The following is a 25,475-nucleotide window of genomic DNA, read 5'->3' as shown; positions in this document are numbered from 1 at the left end:
CTCCTCAAAGGAGAGTTGGATGTCTCCAGTTCTCATACAGAGAAAATTCTAATAATCATGGGCCAAAGTGGGAGACATTTTTTCCTTACATAAGAAGATAAGCAGGGCTTCCCTGGGGGCGCAGTGGTTGAGAGTCTGCCTGCCGATGCAGGGGACGCGGGTTCGTGCCCCGGTCCAGGAAGATCCCACGTGCCGTGGAGCGGCTAGGCCCATGAGCCATGGTCGCTGAGCCTGTGCGTCCGGAGCCTGTGCTCCGTAACAGCAGAGGCCACAACAGTGAGAGGCCCGCGTACTGCCAAAAAAAAGATAAGCAGACTTACCTGGTGCAGTGGTTAAGAATCCGCCTGCCAATGCAGGGGCCACAGGTTTGAGCCCTGGTCCAGGAGGATCCCACATGCCGTGGAGCAACTATGCCTGTGCACCACAACTACTGAGCCTGGGGTCTAGAGCCCACGAGCCACAACTACTGACCCACGTGCCACAACTACTGAAGTCCACATGCCTACAGCCCATGTTCCAAAGCAAGAGAAGCCACTGCAATAAGAAGCCCGCGCACCGCAACGAAGAGTGCCTCCACTCGGGGCAGACAGCAGAAGGAAGAAGAACTACAATCCTGCAGCCTGTGGAACAAAAACCACATTCACAGAAAGATAGACAAGATGAAAAGGCAGAGGGGTATGTACCAGATGAAGGAACAAGATAAAACCCCAGAATAAAACCTAAATGAAGTGGAGATAGGAAACCTTCCAGAAAAAGAATTCAGAATAACGATAGTGAAGATGATCCAGTACTTTGGGAAAAAAATGGAGGCAAAGATTGAGAAGATGCAAGAAATGTTTAACAAAGATCTAGAAGAATTAAAGAACAAACAAACAGAGATGAACAACACAATAACTGAAATGAAAACTACACTAGAAGGAATCAATAGCAGAATAACTGAGACAGAAGAACGGATAAGTGACCTGGAAGACAGAATGGTGGAATTCACTGCTGCGGAACAGAATAAAGAAAAAAGAATGAAAAGAAATGAAGACAGCCTAAAAGACTTCTGGGACAGCATTAAACACAACAATATTTGCATTATAGGAGTCCCAGAAGGAGAAGAGAGAGAGAAAGGAGCTGAGAAAATATTTGAAGAGATTATACTTGAAAAGTTCCCTAACATGGCAAAGGAAATAGCCACTCAAGTCCAGGAAGTGCAGAGAGTCCCATACAGGATAAACCCAAGGAGAAACAGGCCAAGACACATAGTAATCAAACTGGCAAAAATTAAAGACAATGAAAAATTATTGAAAGCAGCAAGGGAAAAAAGACAAATAACATACATGGGAACTCCCATAAGGTTAACAGCTGATTTCTCAGCAGAAACTCTACAAGCCAGAAGGGAGTGGCATGATATACTTAAAGAGATGAAAGGGAAGAACCTACAACCAAGATTACTCTACCCGGCAAGGATCTCATTCAGATTCGATGGAGAAATCAAAAGCTTTACAGACAAGCAAAAGCTAAGAGAATTCAGCACCACAAAACCAGCTCTACAACAAATGCTAAAGGAACTTCTCTAAGTGGGTAACACAAGAGAAGAAAAGGACCTACAAAAACAAACCCAAAACAATTAAGAAAAGGGTAATAGGAACATATATATCGATAATTACCTTAAATGTGAATGGATTAAATGCTCCAAACAAACGACACAGGCTCGCTGAATGGATACAAAAACAAGACCCATATATATGCTGTCTACAAGAGACCCACTTCAGACCTAGGGACACATTCAGACTGAAAGTGAGGGGATGGAAAAAGATATTCCATGCAAATGGTAATCAAAAGAAAGCTGGAGTAGCAATACTCATATCAGATAAAATAGACTTTAAAATAAAGAATGTTACAAGAGACAAAGAAAGACACTACATAATGATCAAGGGATCAATCCAAGAAGAAGATATAACAATTATAAATATATATGCACCCAACATAGGAGCACCTCAATACATAAGGCAACTGCTAACAGCTATAAAAGAGGAAATCGACAGTAACACAATACTACTGGGGGACTTTCACAGCTCACTTACACCAATGGACAGATCATCCAAACAGAAAATTAATAAGGAAAGACAAGCTTTAAGTGACACAATAGACCAGATAGATTTAATTCATATTTATAGGACATGCCACCCAAAAACAGCAGATTACACTTTCTTCTCAAGTGCGCACAGAACATTCTCCAGGATAGATCACATCTTGGGTCACAAGTCAAGCCTCGGTAAACTTAAGAAAATTGAAATCATGTCAAGCATCTTTTCTGACCACAACGCTATGAGATTAGAAATCAATTACAGGGAAAAAAACGTAAAAAACACAAACACATGGAGGCTAAACAATGTTACTAAATAACCAAGAGATCACTGAAGAAATCAAAGAGGAAATAAAAAAATACCTAGAGACAAATGATAATGAAAAGACGACAATCCAAAGCCTATGGGATACAGCAAAAGCAGTTCTAAGAGGGAAGTTTACAGCTATACAATCCTACCTCAAGAAACAAGAAAAATCTCAAATAAACAATCTAACCTTACACCTAAAGGAACTAGAGAAAGAAGAACAAACAAAACCCAAAGTTAGCAGAAGGAAAGAAATCATAAAGATCAGAGCAGAAATAAATGAAATAGAAACAAAGAAAACAATAGCAAAGTCAATAAAACTAAAAGCTGGTTCTTTGAGAAGATAAACCATTAGCCAGACTCATCAAGAAAAAGAGGGAGAGGACTCAAATCAATAAAATTAGAAATGAAAAAGGAGAAGTTTCAACAGACACAGTAGAAATACAAAGCATCCTAAGAGACTACTAGAAGCAACTCTATGCCTATAAAATGGACAACCTGGAAGAAATGGACAAATTCTTCGAAGGGTATAACTTTCCAAGACTGAACCAAGAAGAAATAGAAAATATAAACAGACCAAACACAAGTAATGAAATTGAAAGTGTGATTAAAAATCTTCCAACAAACAAAAGTCCAGGACCAGATAGCTTCACAGGTGAAGTCTATCAAACATTTAGAGAAGAGCTAACACCCATCCTTCTCAAACTCTTCCAAAAGATTGCAGAGGAAGGAACACTACCAAACTAATTCTATGAGGCCACCATCACCCTGATACCAAAACCAGACAAAGGTACTACAAAAAAAGAAAATTACAGACCAAAATCACTGATAATATGGATGCAAAAATCCTCAACAAAATACTAGCAAACAGAATCCAACGATGCATTAAAATGGTCATACACCATGATCAAGTGGGATTTATCCCAGGGATGCAAGGATTCTTCAATATACACAAATCAATCAATGTGATACACCACAGTAACAAACTGAAAAATAAAAACCATATGTTCAACTCAATAGATGCAGAAAAACTTTTGACAAAATTCAACACCCATTTCTGATAAAAACTCTCCAGAAAGTGGTCATAGAGGGACCCTACCTCAACATAATAAAGGCCATATACGACAAACCCACAGCAAACATCATTCTCAATGGTGAAAACATTAAAGCATTTCCTCTAAGATCAGGAACAAGACAAGGATGTCCACTCTCGCCACTATTATTCAACATAGTTTTGGAAGTCCTAGCCATGGCAATCAGAGAAGAAAAAGAAATAAAAGGAATACACATTGGAAAAGAAGAAGTAAAACTGTCACTGTTTGCAGATGACATGATACTATAAATAGAGAATCCTAAAGATGCTACCAGAAAACTACTAGAGTTAATCAATGAATTTGGTAAAGTTGCAGGATACAAACTTAACGCACAGAAATCTCTTGCATTCCTATACACTAATGACGAAAATTCTGAAAGAGAAATTAAGGAAACACTCCCATTTACCACTGCAACAAAAAGAATAAAACACCTAGGAATAAACCTACCTAGGGAGACAAAAGACCTGTATGCAGAAAACTATAAGACACTGTTGAAAGAAATTAAAGATGATACCAACAGATGGAGAGATATAGCACATTCTTGGATTGGAAGAATCAATATTGTGAAAATGACTATACTACCCAAAGCAATCTACAGATTCAATGCAATCCCTATCAAATAACCAAAGGCATTTTTTACAGAACTAGAACAAAAAGTCTTAAAATTTGTATGGAGACACAAAAGACCCCGAATAGCCAAAGCAGTTTTGAGGGAAGAAAACAGAACTGAAGTATCAGACTCCCTGACTTCAGACTACACTACAAAGCCGGAGTAATCAAGACAATATGGTACTGGCACAAAAACAGAAATATAGATCAATGGAACAGGATAGAAAGGTTAGAGATAAACTCACACACATATGGTCAACTAATCTATGACAAAGGAGGCAAGGATATACAATGGAGAAAAGACAGTCTCTTCAATAAGTGGTGCTGGGAAAACTGGACAGCTACATGTAAAAGACTGAAATTAGAACACTCCCTAACACCATACACAAAAATAAACTCAAAATGGATTAAATACATAAATGTAAGACCAGATACTATAAAACTCTTAGAGGAAAACATAGGAAGAACACTCTTTGACATAAATCACAGCAAGATCTTTTTTGACCCACCTCCTAGAGAAATGGAAATAAGAACAAAAATAAACAAATGGAACCAATGAAACTTCAAAGCTTTTGCACAGCAAAGGAAACCATAAACAAGACCAAAAGACAACCCTCAGAATGGGAGAAAATATTTGCAAATGAATCAATGGACATAGGATTAATCTCCAAAATATATAAACAGCTCATGCAGCTCAATATTAAAAAAACAAACCACCCAATCCAAAAATGGGCAGAAGACCTAAATAGACATTTCTCCAAAGAAGACATACAGATGGCCAAGAGGCACATGAAAAGCTGCTCAACATCACTAATCATTAGAGAAATGCAAATCAAAACTACAATGAGGTATCATCTCACACCAGTCAGAATGGCCATAATCAAAAAATCTACAAACAATAAATGCTGGAGAGGGTGTGGAGAAAAGGGAACCCTCTTGCACTGTTGGTGGGAATGTAAATTGATACAGCTACTATGGAGAACAGTATGGAGGTTCCTTAAAAAACTAAAAATAGAATTACCATATGGTCTAGCAATCCCACTACTGGGCATATACCCAGAGAAAACCACAATTCAAAAAGACACATGCATCCCAATGTTCATTGCAGCACTATTTACAATAGCCAGGTCATGGAAGCAACCTAAATGCCCATCGACAGACGAATGGATAAAGAAGAGGTGGTACATATATACAATGGAATATTACTCAGCCATAAAAAGGAACGAAATTGGGTCATTTGTAGAGACGTGGATGAATCTAGAGACTGTCATACAGAGTGAAGTAAGTCAGAAAGCGAAAAACAAATATCGCATATTAATGCATATATGTGGAATCTGGAAAAATGGTACAGATGAACCCGTTTGCAGGGCAGAAACTGAGACACAGATGTAGAGAACAAATGTATGGAAACCAAGGGGGGGAAGCAGCGGGGGTGGTCGTGGTGGTGGTTTGATGAATTGGGAGATTGGGATTGACATGTATAGCCTGATGTGTATAAAATGGATGACTAATAAGAACCTGCTGTATAAAAAAATAAATAAAAGAAAATTTTAAAAAAAGAGTAGCCCCTGCTCACCACAACTAAAGAAAACCCGCATGCAGCAATGAAGACCCAGCACAGCCAATAAATAAATAAATAAATAATATAAATAAATTTAACAACAACAAAAAAGGTAAGCAATGCCCTCCAGGAAATCTTTTTGGGGATCAGGAGCCTCAGAGAAAGCTGCCCATCAGATTTTCCAGTATCTTTCACATTTCAAATGGACACAAATGAACTAAGCCAATCACAAAAGTACAGGCGTTGAATGATGCTTCTTATATGAGGTTCCTAGAGCAGTCAAATTCATGGAGACAGAAACTATTGTAGAATGGCGATTGCTAGCGGCTGGAGAGGAGGGAATGGGAGTTTTTTTGTGTTTGTTTGTTTGTTTGTTTTAATGGGTATGAAGTTTTCGTTCTAGAGGATGAAAAGAGTTCTGGAGATGGATGGATGGTAGTGGTGGAGGCAGAACTATATGAATATACGTAATGCCACTGAACTGTATACTGAAAATGGTAAATTTTATGTGATGTATATTTTAACAAAAAACCCCAGTCCTATAAACGCACACACGCAACTCACACCCCACAACTCTACCACCTACTGTTTCCTCACCCTGAACCACAGCCATTAATACCTAAGACCTTTCTTATTTTGAATGACTCCTTCCATTGGTTGCAAAGCAGAAGGCAGAGAAACAGGCATCTCGGGAAGCAGCCGGGCCCTGGAACACCCCACCCTTCCAGCGGCCGCCCTGAGGGCGGGGCTTCACTGGATTGGCTGAGGAGAAGCCCCTCCCTACCTCATTTGAAAGTGATGGTCAAGGTCGCAGCGCTGCAGGACCTGTGCGCAGTGCTCTGTGAACGGGCAGGTCACCAGCAGCTTGTTGAGGAGCTTGTTGACCAGGATGCTCGATTTCTTGCAGTGCTGCAGGATCACAGGCTTGCGATCCACAGGGCAGAAGTCCTTCTCCACCAGGAAGTTGGTGAGGCAGAGTGTGCAGTAGGTGTGTCCGCAGGGAGTGTCCAGAGGGTCCAGCAGGGCTTGCAGGCAGATGTGGCAAATGAGGTCATCATCCACTTCTTCCGTGTAGGTGTAGAAGTGGTTTTCCTCAGGGGGGTGGGCTTGGCCGCACACCACACACGGGGGGGCAGGGATGGCGTCTGGGTCCTCAGCAGGGTCCAGCTGGTTCATGGTTGACTGGGAGGGGGCAGGGCAGTGTGACAGGAAACCGACCCAGGAAAACGATGTATCCTCCGGAGAGAATCAAGATCTTCTAGGAGCCATCCACAAACCTAAAAGAGAACAAGACTGCTCATCTTGGTTATGGATGGGAGGCGGTGCTGCCAGGGGACAGAACTGCGCCGTGACTCAGAAGGCCAGGGCTGAGTGCCCACTCAGGTGACTGACATGACCTGGGGCCAGCAGCCTTGCCTCCTTATGCCTCAGTTATCCCAGCAGGAATAATATTTCCCTTTAACGTCCTCATGTTGGTGTAGTGAAAATTATTGGGGTAAGATCTGGGAAATGTCCAGAAATACACCCTATGAAATGTAATTTGTTAATAAAATAGCCCAGTGATTTATAAAATTCTGTCAGAGCAGGACAAGAAGAAAACCAGTTAACGCTCTGACGGCTTTCTCGTATCTGTCTTCCCTACTTTCCTCCAAAACTCAGAAAATATAGGACCTCAGAGTCTTCAGCTAAATCATCTGAGAAGAAATGAGAGCTCTTTGGGCAGTTGTATTTTTACGATGACGAAAGCATTGTTTTCTTCTGTATGTGTTTCATTTACTCAGTCATGTAGTGGTAAAGTGGGTTCTGGAGCCACACTGCCTGGGCCAATCCCACCACCACTGTGCGCCAATGATTTAAGCCTCTGTTTCCATGTCTGTAAAGTGGGGATAATAACAGACTACCTCAGAGGGTTGTTGTGAGGATTAAATGAGATATGAGGCATAAAGCTCTTAGAATTATGCCTGGAATATAGTAAGTGCCCAATAAATATGAACTATTCTTACATGTATTTGTTACTGAAGTCCTTCTGTCTCCAGTCTAGCTCAGTTGGCCTGGAAACTGAAAGCTATAGTTCCTCTAAGGGGTCTTTTTGCTTTGTTCTCATAGTTGTCTTTCATTCAATTATATATATATATTTTCAAACTAGCAGAATACTCTCACACTATGTATTTTCCTTTAGTATCAGAGTTTAAAATGGAGTTTTCAACATGCCTGTTTAACATCTAGGAAGTCTCCTGATCAGTCAATAAACATATTTTTTGGCCTTCAGTCATTTTTATTAATGAGCTGCAGTAATGTGAGATGAGTAACAATGATAATCATAAACATCTCTGTTTTCAAAAAACATTTTTTGAGCGCCAACCTTGAGCTAGGTAATGAGCTGGCTATGGGGGAGACTTTCAAGAGAGCTTTAAAGGACATGCCTGCCCTCATGGAGTCCCCAGTCCGGAGGAGGTGGACATGAACACAGTAATGAGAAGCCCGGGTAAGCAGTGCAAACAGAGGTCAGCGCTAGGGGACTCTGGGTCAACGCTCATGACAACAAAGAATCCCGCAATACCCCAGCCCCCAACTCAACTTTCTTCTTTTCTGAAAGTAAATAAAATAACTTTAAGCTTTCCACAGGAAAATAAGGACACATGAATAACCTAACAGGAAACTAGCCACGTTTGGAAACAGCACAGCAGTCATAAACTGCCTTGCAGTTTTTTCTTTTTCTTTTCAAATAAAGTCCGAGGTTGTTTGTACAAACATAGCCTTATCTCCAAAAGAAAATACATTGACTTCAACCTTTCACTGAGTCAGCTTCGTGTTTACATTTCTGTGCTGCAGTAATATGGCTTGAAGAACGCTCTGGTCAAGAGGTAGAAGTAAAGTACCCTGAATGTGAAACATTTAGAAATCATAGCATTTTAGTTAGCATCAAAAGAGACCACAGGCAGCTAAGGTAGAGGGTGCAGGAGGGGGTGAAGTTGTTTCTAGACAAATTTCATGGAAACCTACACAGCTGCTCTTTGTCGTCAAGGCTGATAGAAGGTACTGGAACCACACAGGAAATGCTTTAAGTGGCATGAAAAACGGTTGAAAAATAAACATGAAAATGGAAATGGGCCACCCAAAGGTTATCACCTGCTATAGGAAAAGAAGTTCACATATTTTGAACTAAAGCTCTAGATATTTAGACCTGGAAGAGTTGGGTCAAATACTCCCACATGTTCTTTCTTGTTGTGCAGTACTGGAGACTGCTAGGAATGCAGGTGATAGCTCTGGTAGGACAAGTGGAAAAACAACGTCCCATTTCTAGGCCATTCCCTTGTTGGTGAAAAGGTGGAGTTGGACCAGAGCTTTGGTTTTCACTCTGCTCTGGAAGGGGTGTCAGTTGCCTCAGGGTCTTCCAGGGAACGGAAGGGGGATGGTGGGCTGTGTCCACTTTTCCACTCCACCCAGACCCAGCTCCACTTTTATTTCACACGTTAGATTCCTCATAATATTTGGTTCAAAGCACCGTGGCTTAAGTTAAAAAAAAAAAAAAAAAAAAAGGCAAACCATCAGACTAGATACTATGAAATCCCTTTCAGAAATAGAGTTCTATGTAGCTGTGCTAATAAAGTGGAGGTGTTTTATTTTGGGGTGGTTGGCTTTTGGGAAAACCTTTTTTTTTTTTCTTTATAACAGCTTTTTGAGTATGCCAGGCACCATGTGCCAAGCACTATGCTGGGGCCTTATATATATTATGTTATTTAATCCTTACAAATCCCCAGGGATTTTGTTTTGTTTTTAATTTAACAGATGAGGAAACTGAGGTGCAGTAGGTAAGTAACTTGTCAGTTGCACAAGAAAAGAAACAAACCAGCAAGGGCTCCTGACTCCTTACTGCTCTTCACCATTTTGCCACTTTTCTCCCAGCATCTTTTTTTGATTATGACCAGTGAGAATCCCAAAATGTAACTAACTAAATAAAAGAGCCCCAGGAAATTAGAAGGTGAAAAATCTCTTTGGGCCACATCGCAGATGGGTTTTCCCAAGATCTCTGAATAAAAAGATTCTTTGACTTTACTGAGTGTTAAAATGCCTGACACAGGATGAGTGAATTGGGGCGAGCAAAAACGGCAGGTTTTAGCTCCAACGCTAATTTGTTTTTGTTTTCTTTTTTTTTTATCTGAGACCAATTTGAAGTCCCTAGCAATCGTCCCTATGAGAAAACCAGATTCTTCACATAATATTAATGTAAACACTGCTGTATATGTTTTTCAACTTCGCTTTAGAGTAAATAAAGCCTATATGAATAGACACAGATTAAAAGAGCACTGGCTGACAGTTTGGGCTCTAAAGAAAGAACTAGGTAGACTTTAAAAAAATATGATTCATATAATTTACCTGACGTTTCTTATTTCCAGTTTACATCTTATAAGCATGTATGATGTATCATGTTTTGAGACATATATGTGCCTTACTGATGAACTGAGAGGAAATTATCAAAAATCATTAAGGCTTAAAAGGTAAACTCTTTTCTCCCCTAAAAGTGAGCGAGAGGGCCTATCCAACAGCATCAGTCAATGTGTCAGCTGTCAGCACCCTGATCCTGGCTGGGGTAAGGCACGAGAGCTGCAGGGTGGCTTTTTTGCAGTTTGGAGTGAAAAAGAGCAGGAAGTAGATTGCCTCCTTGGGTGTGTGGTTTGGGGTGGAACTCTTATTCTGCCTTGATACAATGCTCTTGTGACTTAGGAACCATTTTTTTCTCCTTCTCCTCTTATGTGGGGGTGGAAGAGATACCCGAGGGGACTTTTATAGAGATGTGTAGTCCACCAATGTCACGCCAGGAAGTGCCAGGGAAAATAACAAAATCTCCATTTCTGTTTGTCCTTAATCGCTGCTTCCTTTCCCACTGGTTTATCTTGCCTGAAATCTGTCCAGAACTTTTTCTACCTAACTTTCAAATTCTAAACGTTTGTGGCTTGTCAACAAAGATACATTTCATAGCAAAGGTGAATCAGCACCATCCCCAGCCAAGAGGGTCGTTAGAGGTCATAGGTACACTGTCGCCTGAGCTGGAAAATTCAATAGACTGAAGACTTAATATCCTTAAGAACAGGCTTCAGGAGGGAGATTAAGAGGTATAAACTTCCAGCTACAAAATGAAGGAGTCAGGGGGTGAAATAATATAGTCAATAATAATGTGTAGTATCTTCATATGGTGACATATCATAACTGGATTATCGTGGTGAACATCTTGTAATGTCTAGAAATATCAAGTCACTATGCAGTGTACCAGGAACTAACATGGTGCTGTAGGTCAATCATACTTCAACAAACAAACGAATTCAGAGAAAAAGAGATCAGATTTATGGTTACCAGAGTGGGGGGAAGGGGGGGTGGGTCAAGGTGGTCAAAAGATACAAATTTCCAGTTATAGGATAAATACGCACTAGGGATGTAATGTACAACATGATTAATAAAGTCAACACTGCCATACGTTATATATTAAAGAGAGTAAATCCTAAGAATTCTCATCACAAGGAAAACAATTTTTTCCTTTATTTTATATCTATATGAGATGATGAATGTTCACTAAACTTACTGTGGTAATCATTTCATGATGTATGTATGTCAAATTATAATGCTGTATACTTTATACAGTACTGTATGTCAATTATATCTCAATAAAACTGGATGATAAAAAAGCACACACACAAAAGAACAGCCTTTGGGATATAGCCTATTTAGAAGTAGAAAAAAATTTGTATGAGATAACCTATCAGAACAATGGGGTCCCTGGTGGCTACTGTCCCACTAAGTTTCCTTTAAATGCACACTGCCTTTATAGAAAATGGTTATCTGATGTAGTCAGAATAATCCATATACTCCACTTTGGAAAGGTGCTATAAACATGTCATCTGGCATGCTGCACTGACAATTTCACATTTTCCTTCTACTGAAAGGTCAAGACATGACTCTAAAGCATCTCTTGAAAAGTTGCATGAGTCACATGCGCTATTCAAACAATAGTAATGGGACCTCATAATATTAAAAAGAATGTATCCTTGTAGTCAAATGGCAGTGTGTCTCGCATTGGTACTTTACCCTTGACAAACACGAATCATGGTAGCCAGAAACTTTTTGGGTTGAAAGGGAGCCTTGAGAAATGGTCCTTAGATGAAATAGCCTTTATTACTTTATAAAATAGATCATTCTTCCTTTGGATACCTCTAATCTCCTAGGGAGGGAAAGTCCATATATTGACCAAAAATTTGCCTCCCTGGAACTCACCCACCCCCTCATGGGTGCCATTTAGAATATGTCTAATTCCTTAAATCCCTCAATTATATGAAGACAGCCCCCAAGCCCTCCCCTAGGTTCAGTAGCCTTAGGTGCATCTGACATTCCTTCAGGTTTCCTTCAGACTCCAAAAGGCTGACCACACTCTCCTGCAAGCTCCCAACTTAACAGTGTCCTCCCTACAATGTATGGATAGCAACCAGGACAGAATGAAGCGGGAATTAACCAACTGCTCCCACAGCCAAAGACTGCATCTGCTTTCTTGGTGGCAATACACGCCCCGGCTGTTGCTGCAGTCCTGTCGGGGCTGAGCACAGGACACTGCCCTGAGGCCTGAAGGAATCTATTAGCAATTCTTGGCCACAGAGGGAAAAAAAAAAGAAAGGTAATAAAGTAGAGAAGTAAATACTTTTAAAAGCAAAAGCAAGGGCTAGGAACAGTTTAGAATATGCAAAGATATTTAGTGGCATTAGTTAGATTGATATAAACAGCATAAAGTCCTTAATGGCTAAACAGTTCCAGTATTAGAATTCTCAGTGTATAATCTGATCTGAAGAACGGATGGTATTTGGGGAATTTGGAGCTCTCCCATTTGTCTGCAAGCATTCCTTTATTTTGACAACTCTTGTCGTCCTAAAATATCCTGACATATGTAACACAAAAGAAATGGAAATCATTGAAAGAAATGGTAAATCCGAGATAATTTTTCCTATGCAGAGCATAAACATTGATGACCTTTCACTGAAATTCACTAATAAATGAAAAAATTAAAATAGTGGCAGGCCAAGGGCAGCTGACGGAGGGGTGGGCGATGGGATGAACTAGAAATCCTGAAGCTCCAGATGCTCTTTGAGAAGGAAAGCGTGTGAGGAGCCTTATTAGTCAGGCACCTTGGACCATTAGCTCTCCCCTTATCTGTCAGAAAGCCTTGCTTCTGGAAAATTCCTACTTAGCCTATGACAAACAGTGTCAGAAAAAATCCACTGAAGACATTCCTAAATAACAGATACTCTTATCCTATCAGCACTATGCGGTCCGTGTTGCAGCCTAAGGCAAAAGGAAATGTGAGTACTGATATACATGTTTTTGTGTATTTTTTTAATGGTTAATTTTTCCCCAGATCATTAAGACAGTTGAAAAGATGTGGGAAACATGAAAAATATGTATATTAAATGTACAACGTTAAGTTTAAATATTTTACTTATACTAAAACCAAAATTTTTTCTCCATAGTTTCATTTTCCTGTCTTTAAAGGAAGCAAACCCATCAATACTATTTTCAAAATCTACCTCTTTCCCTGTCTGATTTTCAGTTGAGGAAATTGCCATGTTTTTTGTTTTTTTTTTTTTTTACGCGGTCCTCTCACTGCCGTGGCCTCTCCCGTTGCGGAGCACAGGCTCCGGACGCGCAGGCTCAGCGGCCATGGCTCACGGGCCCAGCCGCTCCGCGGCATGTGGGATCTTCCCGGACCGGGGCACGAACCCGTGTCCCCTGCATCGGCAGGCGGACTCTCAACCACTGCGCCACCAGGGAAGCCCGAAATTGCCATGTTTGACAAAGTGATAATCTTAAATAACCTTTAGATAACTTGAGCTACCAATCCTTGTCTTTATTTAAATTCTGATCACCATGGATTTTTTTGCATTAATTTTGGTTTTTAAAAATAATACATTAAAATATTATCTATAGGGATTACTAAGTTTTTTTTGGTGCCCCCTTAAAATCTGCACCCTAAGGTGAACGCCGCATTTGCCCCACCTACTCATGGCCCTGTCACTGTTATTTTTAGAGACTCAGGTAGAGAGAGTAGGGTGTTGAGGCTGTGGTTAGGACCCACATCAGCTTCCAACACCTCCTGTGGGCCTCAATCTTTTCCTTGCACCGGCCCTCGTTCCCAGCCAGGTGCAACGGCAAAAGTGGAGAATTACAACCTTGTCACAGGTGTGCCACTAAATTTTAACCAAGGTCTAAATTGACTGCTCTGATTGTTATACTTGATAGAGGCACCAGGTGAGCCATTTGCTGAAGGGCTCACGAGGCAAGAGGAAGAACTGGCTTCAAATGAGAGGAAGAAAGTGTAAGCTACAGCCAGGTCCCCAAAATGATCGCAAAACTATTGGATCCTGAAAGAGCTTTGTTCTGTGAGTTGCATAAGAGAGCCCAGTCAAGTGATAGAAACCATCCTCTAGAGCAAGGACACTCTGTGGCTATACAAACAGCATGAGACTCTGCCCTACTGTAGTCAGTGTGCTTCATAATTTTTGCTGACTTATTTAATGTTCCAAATCTTTGAATCCCTTCAACCAACCTTAATGTTTTACAGTGTGTCTCAAACACGTAAAGACTTAGAATCCCTTAGTCTTTCCCTTCAAGAAACTATGCTTGTGGGGTTGGGGGGGAGGGATAAACTAGGAGGTTGGGATTAACATATACACACTGCTATATATAAAATAAATAATCAACAAGGATCTACTGTATAGCACAGGGAACTATATTTAATATTTTCTAATAACCTATAAGGGAAGAGAATCTGAAGAAGAATATATATATTACTGAATCGCTGTGCTGTACACCTGAAACCAACACGATATCGTAAATCAACTATCCTTCAATTAAAATTTTTTTTTTAAATCCAAGATGAATTAGCCATTCAAACAAAACTGAGCTTAAGGTTTTCCTGTTGTTGATGATACTTTAAAATCTGGATGAAGCTGCGCAGGGCAGAAAGGCTGCAGAGTTGGTTTGAAACTGGTCACTAAAGCCACACCTCAGTTCAGAGATCACAGTCACAGTCAGAAACACCATCTGGGACCATGAAGACCAGAAATACACCCACAGAGGAATAGGGTGGACTAGTGCCAATAAATTCTTCACACCAGTGGCCTCGTCTCTCTTTCTAAAATGATTATCTAGCAGGCATGTCTGTCTAACCACTGCCATAGCTCTGGCTTCAACTCTTAAATTAGATTATTGGGGGAAAGTAATTGCCAAAGTTAGGGCAAACTCTATCTTCCTCTATTAAACAAAGTAAATTTACAGTTACATTTTAAATTATAGATAAATTATGTGAGACTGGGAGATATCAAAGTGCCATCAGTTTTTTTATAAATACCAACTGGTGGCGCAGTGGTTGAGAGTCCGCCTGCCGATGCAGGAGACGCTGGTTCGTGCCCCGGTCCGGGAAGATCCCACATGCCGCCGAGCGGCTGGGCCCGTGAGCCATGGCCGCTGAGCCTGCGCGTCCAGAGCCTGTGCTCCGCAACGGGAGAGGCCACAACAGTGAGAGGCCCGCGTACCGCAAAAAAAAAAACAAAAAAAAAAACCAACTGTGAACTAAGGTGTATAAGAGGATGAAGAAATGCTCTGTGGGCTATTCCTTAGCTTATAGACACCTATGTAATAGGGAGAAATTTGTGCTTTAGTGACCTGAATAAAAATAGTCACACATGGGATAAAAACTGTCTTTGAACCAAGAGCCTAGGTTGGAAGTGGAGGCTGGGAAGACAGGGGCGCCATATGCATTGCAGAGGACAGACAGAGGGAAGAGAGGGAGGGCAGGTGCGTATGAGCTGCTGCAAAGGTCAAGGTGAGCTCTGCTCCTACTTAATCTCTAAATCAGTGTTCTCAGAGAGAGTAAGCAATTCATTAACGCAGCCTGTGAATGACACTGGTCTGCATAGTGTTGCCAACACTAGAAAAGACAGAAAAAATACATATAAATGGTCTTTAGAGAAGTTGAAATATGGTCAGGAAATGAAAGAACTGAACTAAAAGGAGACAATGTAATATATCTGGAGTCAATAACTGAGAACATAGATGTTCAGAAAGTGGGAAAAACAAGGGAAGTGTTAAGTGAGAAGAGTCCCGGGTGGCAAGCCAATTAGATGCAAGTTTTAGAAGTTAGTGATGGACTTTCCCAAGCCTGAGGAGCTTTGCCTCTCTTGACAGATTTTACTGTCTTTCCCCTGGGGTGTCATGGCACCACCTTTAAAACTTGGGTTTGTTTGTAAGAACTCTGGCCCAGAAGAGATATCCTTCCAGTTCCTGGTCTACCAACACGGTGAAGTGGAGCAGACACCCCGCCAATAACAAAAATGAAAGTAGAGTATTTTGCATTGACCAAGGGCTCTGTTCATGCAGCTAGTTGCCATAGGGTCCTGGGCAGTACTGATGTCAGAGGAGAAACATGGTAAAGAAGCAGGCTGGCCTTCTTCCACTCAAGGCTGAAACACATACTCGGGAAACGCTTATGGTTTTTTTAAACGGATAACCAAGCTTTAAGGAAGGAAGGACAAGGTGGAGGAAGGTATTTGAATTCTCAACATTTTTCTACTGTTTCAATTCTACAGGTGTTCACGTATCATCTATTACCTGCCTGACATGTGTCTGCATTTCTGTGGGAGTTCCCATAGCAATTCAACTTCATCCTCAATGAGTTTAAGTCTATTATGAAAATGGAGCTTACACATAGAAAAAAAAAAAAAAAGTTAAAACACTGCAAGAGAATCCACAATGAGTATGGTCCTCCAAAATAGAAGCCAGGGATGCAAGCATGGAGGGAAAGGAGCAAGAGAGCAGCGTAGTCTGGCCCAGAAGAATCAAGGAAAATTCATGGAACAGATGGTCCTCAGGGAGGATCATGAAAGATAAATGGGATTTGGGCAAGTGGGAAGAAATCCAGGTGGGAGGAAGAACCTGAGCAAATTCCTCAATCAAGGAAGAGGAATCCACTCGCTGATGTCTGATGTTCCCACATGATGATCTGTATTTGAGATTTTAAAATTATTTAGAGGTCACAGGATTTTGAGTAGGGTAATGATGTTAGATTCTCACCAAGTGCAAGAAGTCTCTTTACAACATCCCAGACAGAGGACCTATCAGCTTCTGTTTGAAACACCTCCAGTGATGGGGAGCTCATCAGTTTGCCAACTGAATGCTTCCCTCTTGTTAGTATGACCTTTGGCTCTTGTTACGCCTTTCAGTGTGACATAGATCACATTCATTCCCTCTAACCATGACAGCCCCCCAAATTAAAGACAGCATTGTGGTTTCTCTCTTGTCTTTTTGTCTCTGGTTCTTCCAGTTGTCTTCCTGGGTAGTCCAGGTAGTGGTCAAGTGTCCACCCAGGATGCCCTCTAGTTTGTTAAGGTCCCTTTGAAAACATGGCTCCTGGAAGTGAAAACTTGTGGTTTGGGCTCAGGGTTCAGTGGAATAATCACTTCCTCAACCAGGATATTACTTGTCTATCAAAGCAACCTAAAATGACATTTACTGATTTGCTTTTGTAGCTAAATTACACTATTGACTAAAAAAATTCAGTAGGTCTTTAGAATATAAAACACTTAACTATTGTACTTTGAACATAGGAATAAATAATGGTAGTGGTGAAGGCTGCCAATTCTAACTCTCCTTGCTGGATTCTGCACAATATTTCAGCCTCTAAGTGGAGAAGGAATTTCTCTATAAGTAGTGGGAGGGGTCTATGTGAAGGAATGTCCCCCCAAAAGATATACCCATATCCTAACCCCCAGAACTTGTGAATGTGACTTTATTAGAAAAAGTCTTTGATGATGTAATTAAGTTAAAGATCTTGAAATGAGATCATCCTGGATTATCTGATTTATCCTAAATCCAATGACAAGTATCTTTTTAGGAGACAGAAGAAAAGACACAGATACAGAGGAGAGGGTGATGTGAAGACAGAGATAGAGACTGAAGGGATGCAGCCACAAGCCTGGAACACCTGGAGGCACCAGAAGCTGGAAGAGGCAAAGAAGGATTCTTTCCTGGAGATTCCAGAGGAAGCAAGGCTCTGCCAACACCTTGATTTCAAACTTCTGGTCTCCAGAACTGTGAGAAAATAAATCTGTGCTGTTTTAAGATGCCAAGTTTAATTCGTTACAGCAGCAATATGAAATGAATACAGGGTCTCTGTATTTCCAGGGGTATTCCCCAGGAATGGGGTACATATTCCGCAGGATCCTCTCCAACGCTTGTCTACACGGTTTAGGGTTTAGGGACAATATGCTGAGTGGCAGCCACTTAGATAGCTACATACTTAGGGATAGCAGTTCTGCCCTGGCATAAAAACCTAATAATTTTCTTTTAATCCATTGCTAAGTTAGAACACAGATGTCTTCAGTGATGACTGTTAAACCAAATTTGCTAGGGCCCCAAAGGGGAAAAAAGACTACAGGTAGAATAGCTGAGTTTGTATGTGTGCTGTGGAAGACATAATACAAGCATAATGATAATAATTAATGAGGCGTTTGAAAACACCAAATGACTCATGTATTAACATGAGTATGCAGAAGCCCAAGCGCTCAGCGTACTATTCAAACAGGCCATGCGACTGACCGAAGGAGTCATGAGCAAGTTATGTAAATCATCTCAACAAATAGCAAGGACATATTTAGTCCTCACCATCATATGTGTGCTGCTGTCATGCTCTGCGCCAAGAGGCTACTAAAGAAAATTCTTGGAGAGCTTCTACTCTGCTGTTGGTGAAGTCTTTTATGTCCTTGTGACGAATGCATCAAACACAAGAAGCGACTAAGCGTCACTGGAAAATAATGGTGGAATTTAAGTCCACACATTTCAAGTCACATACTAGTGATACTAAAAAAAAAAAAAAGTCTCTGGTTAAATGGGACAGGACCTAACAGTGGTTCAATCTACCATGTCAAGGAGCATGGCCCCCTGGAACAGGGGGGAGAAGTTCTTCTAGAAAGGCAGACACAGAAGGGCAGGGGTGAAGAGAACAGGAATAGAGCGATAAGCACAGAAACCGCAAATCTCACATTTGGAGGTCATCTTGTCTACCTTCTACCTGAATCCCAGGAATCCCTTCTCCCCTCTCCTTTTAGAATATAATATAAAATAAAACATAATGATTATTACTATTTAATGAGCAGCTCACTAAGTGCAAGATACTATGCTGGGTACTTTTCATGCATTTTCTCATTTAATCTTTAGAATGATCCTATGAGATCAGTGATTATAGTCTTTATTTTACAGATGAATGGTATATGCTGCTAAAGAAACACAGATCTACTCTGGCACTCATTCATTCAGCAAACATGTACCAGGTACTAAATATACCAAAAAACAGTCACCTTCAGTGACAGGGAACTCAGTGCCCTAAAAGGCAAACCACTGGATTTTTGGACAACTCGAATTTTTAGAAAGTTCTTCCTTATATTGATCTGAAATATATCTGTGGGTAACTAAGCAACAGGTCACCGTGGTGTCCTCATGTCCCTTCGAACAAAATAAGAGGGAAAGATGGATGGGGACAACCAACATTTTCTGGTTTTGATTTCGGCTCAGTGCAGTCTTTGCGCTTTGCAATTTGTATGGCTTTCATGTAAACCTTTATTCTTTGGAGATAATAGATGGTTAAATCCTATTAACCCAGAAAGAGTGATGTAGTCTTCCTTCCAAACGGTTTTGAAAAGCCCCTGATACTTTGGAGGCCCTGTCAGAGGATAATAAATTTGCCACCCACATAAAAGTGAGTCTATGTGTTGCCAGCACAGAAATATCAAGAATGGTTATGTACCCCCAGGGAGTCCACGGATACTGAGACAACGAGGAGGACACATTTTAGAGCATCTCTCATATGTCCCCTCTTGGTAGCATCTTACGAAAACGGTCTTTTAAGTAGTCAGAATCCTAGCAGACCCTATTTCTCCACTTTAAGTGAGGAATTCAAATCTAAAAAGGAGACACTGCAAGCCAGGAAGCCAGGAGTCACTGCTCCAGGAAAACCCACTGTTTGTTTACATCGCAGAATCCTACTGCCCACAGTTCTGCAAAGGTTCAGGCATTTCAACTGGCAGTTCCCCTCTCCTGGAAGTCCAAGATAAACAAGATAATCTTTGTTAATCAGGTTCTCCTTTCAAGCCTTTGGGGGCCTTTTGGGAAGTCTGTTTTGCTCAGAGAATCTTTGGTTCTCAAGTTACTATTGTTTCCATCATTATCATATCCAAACTGTAGCATGACCTTAGAAGTCTAGCTGTATCCAATATAATAATTGTTTCCTATAATAATATATGATTTAACATTTATTGAGTGCTTACTATATACCAGGCACTTTATATAAAACCATTTCAGTTATTCCTCGTGACAGCACTGGGTTTGGTAAGTATTCTGTTTTCCAGATGATGAAACTGAGACAAAGAGATATTAAATTGCTTCTTTAGTTTAGTAATTACATGGCGGGACTGGTTCTCTAACCCAGATCTGACTGATTTTACCCATGGTGCCTTCCTTTCAAGAAAATGATACTAGTAATAGCTGACATTGTGCCTGGGACGATTCTAAGCACTTTGTACCTTTCAACTCATTTCAAACTTCACAATAAGCCTGTTTTACAGCTGAGGTAAAGTGAGGTTAAATAACCCATCCCAGGTCACAAGGCTAGTAGGCGGTGGAGCTGGGTTTTGAACCAAGGGAGTCTGGTGGCTGAGACCGGGCCACTCTTCTAAAGCAGTAGCACCATTCCACCTAGAATTCAATAAATAAGACTAATATTTCCTAGGGAGGCATTGCCCACTCCCCTGCAGTCAACCTGACCTACCTACCTAGGTGTGCAGCCCATCCAGCTTCTGTTACGGGGCCCAGGGGCGTGTGAAGCACACCGTGTTAGAATCCCTTTTGCGGGGAAAAGGTAAACAAGGAAACTGTTGGAAAGGGAGGTTGAGGTGCTCCTCCAGGTTCCCCTAAGCAAGCTAGCAGTCGGATCAAGGTTTTGAACCCTTGGTCTCAACCCACTAAGCCGTTACCTTGCTCTTGAATGGTGAATAGGTGCCTTATCTTTTCAGGATGGGGTGACACCTGGAGAAGGTCCCAGGGCCCTGGGAACATGCCTGCCCTCATGCAATGGCTGCAGGTCATCAAAGAACACACGATAGTCCATTGAGGGAATTATCATATCCAAAAGACCTACAAATCCCCCTTCTTCAGTCCAGGGCAGGCTCCTCCTCCCAGCGACTTGGCCCTGCAGCTCACCAGGCTGTGGCCAAGGGTGTTTATCTGCAAGCCTGGAGGAGGCCAAGCACCAATCTGCCCTGCAGATAGCACAATTGAAGGCAGCGAGGGCTGCCTGCCAAGTCAGATTACAGCAAATGACAGCAGGACTTTTCCCCCAAAGGCCTGCGAAGGACCACATTTTGTGGGACTGTTGTGGGATGAGAGCCTTGAGGAGGGAGAAGGCAGGAGTAACAGCGGCGGACAGCAGCTCCTAAACCCTGCCTGGGAGGTCAGTGGAGACCAGTCTGCCTGGCCTGTTTAATGACACAGTTTAAGCATTTCCCTGCCTCCTGCCTGTTTCCTTTCTCTGCACTGTGCACATTGGTGTTAATTACTTACAATTAATAACCATAACAAGAACTATCAGGGCCCCTAACAACTGCAATCACATTAGACCTTTTATCTCGGTAAGGCCAGAATATCTCTTCCAAGCAACCCAGATAAATACCTTAAAGAAGGATGTATATAGATGCTCTCTATATGTTACCTCATGTACTTCTCAGGACCACTTTATATTGTAGGGATTATTAGCTCTTGTTTTACTGATGAAGAAACTGAGGCTCAGAGAAGTAATATAAGGAAGATGTGAATGAAAGAGACTATACATTTTGCAATCAAGCCTTTTTGCCACTTAACCAAGGGATGGAGTTACTACAGGAAGGGAACCACTGTGGGTCTTTTCATCCCTTTGGACAAAACTCATGTATACATTATCCAAGACACCAACTGCATTCTGGATCACTGCGAATTCCAGTCTCTGTAATTTTTTCCCTTTCTTATATCTGGGGGTGTAGGGACTTCCCTGGTGGTGCAGTGGTTAGGAATCCGCCTGCCAATGCAGGGGACACGGGTTCGAGCCCTGGCCTGGGAGGATCCCACATGCCACGGAGCAACTAAGCCCGTGTGCCACAACTACTGAGCCCACGTGCCACAACTACTGAAGCCAGTGCGCCTAGAGCCCATGCTCTGCAACAAGAGAAGAAACCGCAAAGAGAAGCCCACAGACTGCAAGGAAGAGTAGTCCCCGCTTGCCGCAACTAGAGAAAGCCCGCACACAGCAACGAAGACCCAACACAGCCAAAAATAAATAAGTAAATAAATAAATTTATATCTGTGGGTGTAGTGTCCTTAGCTTTTTTCCTTTAATAGCCAGGGGCTCTGACATATAGTGATGTCACTATATGATTTAACCATACATGAACTACTATGCAAAGAACTAACAAACCATGGCCAACAGAGGAAAGGCAATCTTGTCGAGAGGTTTGTGACTTTAAAGACACAATTTTATCCGGAAGATTCAGGATCTAAGGGATCTTTTTCTCTCTCCTGCTGACAAAACTCGGAATCAAGTGAGCACACTGGTGAGGGACAAGCAGCCGTTACCACCCCAGCACAAGGCTCAGGGGAAAAGGACAGACTCGAAGGTCACTTGAAGAGCTATATAAGCCTCTGAGGAGTAAGAGAAACTGGCAACAAGCACGGAGCTGAGTCTCGGGGGAGAAGCAACTGTCTGAGACAACAGCGTTCTCAGCTTGTTTCAATCTATACTTCTGGAGAACTGCCATGCACTTTGAATTTCTGCGTGGAGGAATATAAGTAGTCATAGGAATATGAATATTCCTAACATATTATTCCCTTGCTAACTGAAATCTCAGAAAAGTAGCCCAAGAAGGAATGCAGAATGAAGTGTCTCCCTCACAGGTTGAGTTTTCTCCCCCCTTTTTCCAGCTCTTCCCAGCAGGGAACTGGGTTTGGTGATGGCTTCTTTCCCCCTAACAACAGAACTGAGTGCAGAGTGTGGCTATTGGGCTGTTAAGAACAGAAGTAGCAACAGGCTGTGTGGTCAGGATTAGGAAAGCAAAAATGGATCCTAGAGGTAAAATTACTTAAAAAAGAAAGGTCCTGGCAGAACAATCTCCTTGGTATATTTGCTAAGGAAAGAAAGAGAGAAAAAAATGGAAGAGTTCCAAAAAATTACAAATCAGACCTGAATTTATATTCTTGTAAACACTGAGGAAATCATCTTTACTTTAACCAAAGGTCAGCAGGCAGGCGCTCAGGGTCTGAATGTAAACAATTCTAATCCAGACTGCAAAGTGGTTTTAAAAAGAACAAAGAACAAAGAAAAGAGTAGACTTTTTTAGAGAAGAAAGAGGGAAGAACACTGGAGTGCAGGGCTGCTGAGTAAGGGCAACAGAGCTTACCTGTTGGCAGAACAGACTTTCAGGAGAAAAAAAATTGAGGTCATCTCACAGGTTTAGATGGAAATTGCCTCTGGTGAACGCAGAAGGTAAGACAAAATAAGGCAACTCTGAATTCAGCCCCCTCCCAACACGGGCTGAACAGGTCTGCATCTTTGAGTTAAGTTTCAAAAAAAGTCCCCACTCCACTTCAGAGTTTAAAAAAATAATAATTAGTTCAACTTCCCAGACAAGCAGAGGCAGGATTAATGATTAAGAGAAACAAAAAGGATTAAATATCTGGACTGAGAGAAAGTTCCGGTGTCACCAAAATGTCAACGGCATCTCTTTTCCTTTCAAAAAGGGCTTCTCCCGCTGGGTCAAACACCCAGGGCTAAACCATTCAGTTTATATTTTTCATTCAAATTCTTCCTTCAGATCCGTCAGGGGCCAGCGGTCTAAATGCCCGGAGAGAAAAATGGAGGGTTTCAGCTCACCTTTTCGAGTGCTGCCTGGGGCTCTCAAAGCAGCAACAACCCTGCAGCTCTCTCGCCTTGTGGGTTAATCCAGCAGCTCCTTGGGCCACCTGAGCAGGACCGGCCTCCACCGGTCATATAGGTGCCTTGAGGAAGGAGGAAGGCACTGGTCGGTGGAGACCAGGAAATGCATGACATCACGGGAGCCTCGACAGATAAAACATTGCTGGGACTTTAGCTATTGAAACAGTCAGGTAGGTCCCGCCCACCTGTCATTTACCTGAATACCTGCGAGCAGGTAGGTGGCGTCTCTGCGTGGACAAATGAATCAGAGCAATTTGCCCTATGGAATTTACTTTCTTTCCTGAGCACAGCGCTTGTCCAGCTCCGTGGACAGATCTGAATTTATACGCCTGGTTGCTTCCTCAGTCCCCTCCTCCCACCCCCCCAATAGTTGCCTACAAAAGAGTTAAAAAGAAAGTTTATTTACTTTTTTTCATTTTCAAAACTTTATTTTTAAAAATTGAAGTATAGCTGATTTACAATATTATATTAGTTTCAGGTGTACGACCTGCATATTGAATCAGGTGTAGTGATTCAATATTTTTATAGATTATATTCCATTTAAAGTTATTACAAAATAATGGCTATACTTCCCTGTGCTGTACAATATGTCTTTTTTGCTTATTTATTTTTTACATAGTATTAGTTTGTACCTCTTAATCCCCTACCCCTATCTTGCCTCTCCCCACTTCCCTCTCCCCACCAGTAGCCACTAGTTTGTTCTCTATGAGTCTGTTTCTGTTTTGTTATGTATATACAGAAACAGACTGCTTTATCTTTTAGATTCCACATATAAGTGATAACATAGGATCTTTAAACACAAAACGGACAGTCATTTAATGAGCATAAAAGGGAAGTGTGTGAAGATTGACTGCTTGGAATATGTCAGATTTATCCCCAAATTGCCTTTCTTAATGGCATCCATTTGGATCCCAAGTGCTTCTCTGTTCCAATAAAATAAATGAGAGGTGACATTTCAAATTCATTTAAAAAAAAATCTAAATATGATGATTGTTAGCAGTTTCAGAGTCAAGTTTTTAAACACTTGACTTTCAAACTCTCCCCCTCCCAGCATTTCATCCCATATTCAGGTGTTTGTAAAACTTCCATCACTCCTACCTCCCTGACCTGGCAGAGTCAGATGGAGGTTACAGTTCACCGCTGGCCTGCAATTAGGAGCAATTTAAATGATTCAGATTCGAATGATGGTACAGTAATAAGGTGGCTTTGTCAGCTGGTTAGAGCCCGGAAGGAGCAGTTAGGATTATTTCTGTCCCAAGTGTGGTGTGTGTGACCCTGGGCAAGTCACTGTGTTGCTTCAGCTTTTCAAGTAGGAAAAGATTGGAACACTACAACTCATCTGGTGTCACAGCGACCGCTGTGAGCTATCGCGACTGACTGTTAAACCCTTTCATCTTTCAGATGAAAGGCATCTTTCAGAGGACTGTAAACAGCTTCCATCATTGTATTTAAATGTCGTGTATTTCTGTGGCCCCCGTCCAGTATCTCTGGACAATTTATCTACTCTCTGGAATGTACTACCTGGGGAGATCGTGGGTTCTCCCTCCCGGGAGGATGGCCTGCTTACCCAGAGATACACTATTTTTTTCCCTTGAAGAAAAAAAAAAAAAGTTGAAATTCCGGCTTTTCCCCCCTACTCTAGCTCCCTTTTCTCTTGATACTGGAAACGCTTTGGTTCCATAATTCTAACACTGTCCTTCTTCAGAGGTTTTTGGATTGGTTTGTTGGTGTTTTGGCTGGGGGGAGGGGTGGAGGAAGAAGGATAAGTGGGAGGGGGAGGG

At 41.6% G+C, this 25,475-nt stretch overlaps 1 protein-coding gene across 3 annotated transcripts in view; it reads right to left on the bottom strand.

The window, feature by feature from the left end:
• The window catches only part of LNX1 (ligand of numb-protein X 1), a 140,544-nt gene extending 116,717 nt beyond the window's left edge, over positions 1-23,827 (bottom strand). For 2 of the 3 annotated variants that reach the window (XM_029235262.1, XM_029235261.1), the window contains exons 1-2: positions 23,159-23,662; positions 6,430-6,922 (exon numbers count right to left, since the gene is read on the bottom strand). In XM_029235262.1, the coding sequence (XP_029091095.1) occupies positions 6,430-6,821 (392 nt within the window). In that variant the 5' untranslated portion in view covers positions 6,822-6,922; positions 23,159-23,662. Of the gene's footprint in view, positions 1-6,429; positions 6,923-23,158 lie in introns of all 3 variants that reach the window. The other variant, XM_029235260.1, reaches the window with a different exon arrangement.
• Positions 23,828-25,475: the final 1,648 nt, after the last annotated feature.

Source organism: Monodon monoceros, unplaced genomic scaffold (genome assembly GCF_005190385.1).
Source record: "Monodon monoceros isolate NGI ecotype Baffin Bay Population unplaced genomic scaffold, NGI_Narwhal_1 Super_Scaffold_20, whole genome shotgun sequence".
Taxonomy (NCBI): Eukaryota; Metazoa; Chordata; class Mammalia; order Artiodactyla; family Monodontidae; genus Monodon; species Monodon monoceros.
Note: the sequence above shows the minus strand (reverse complement) of the source record. Positions and strands in the feature narration are given on the sequence as shown.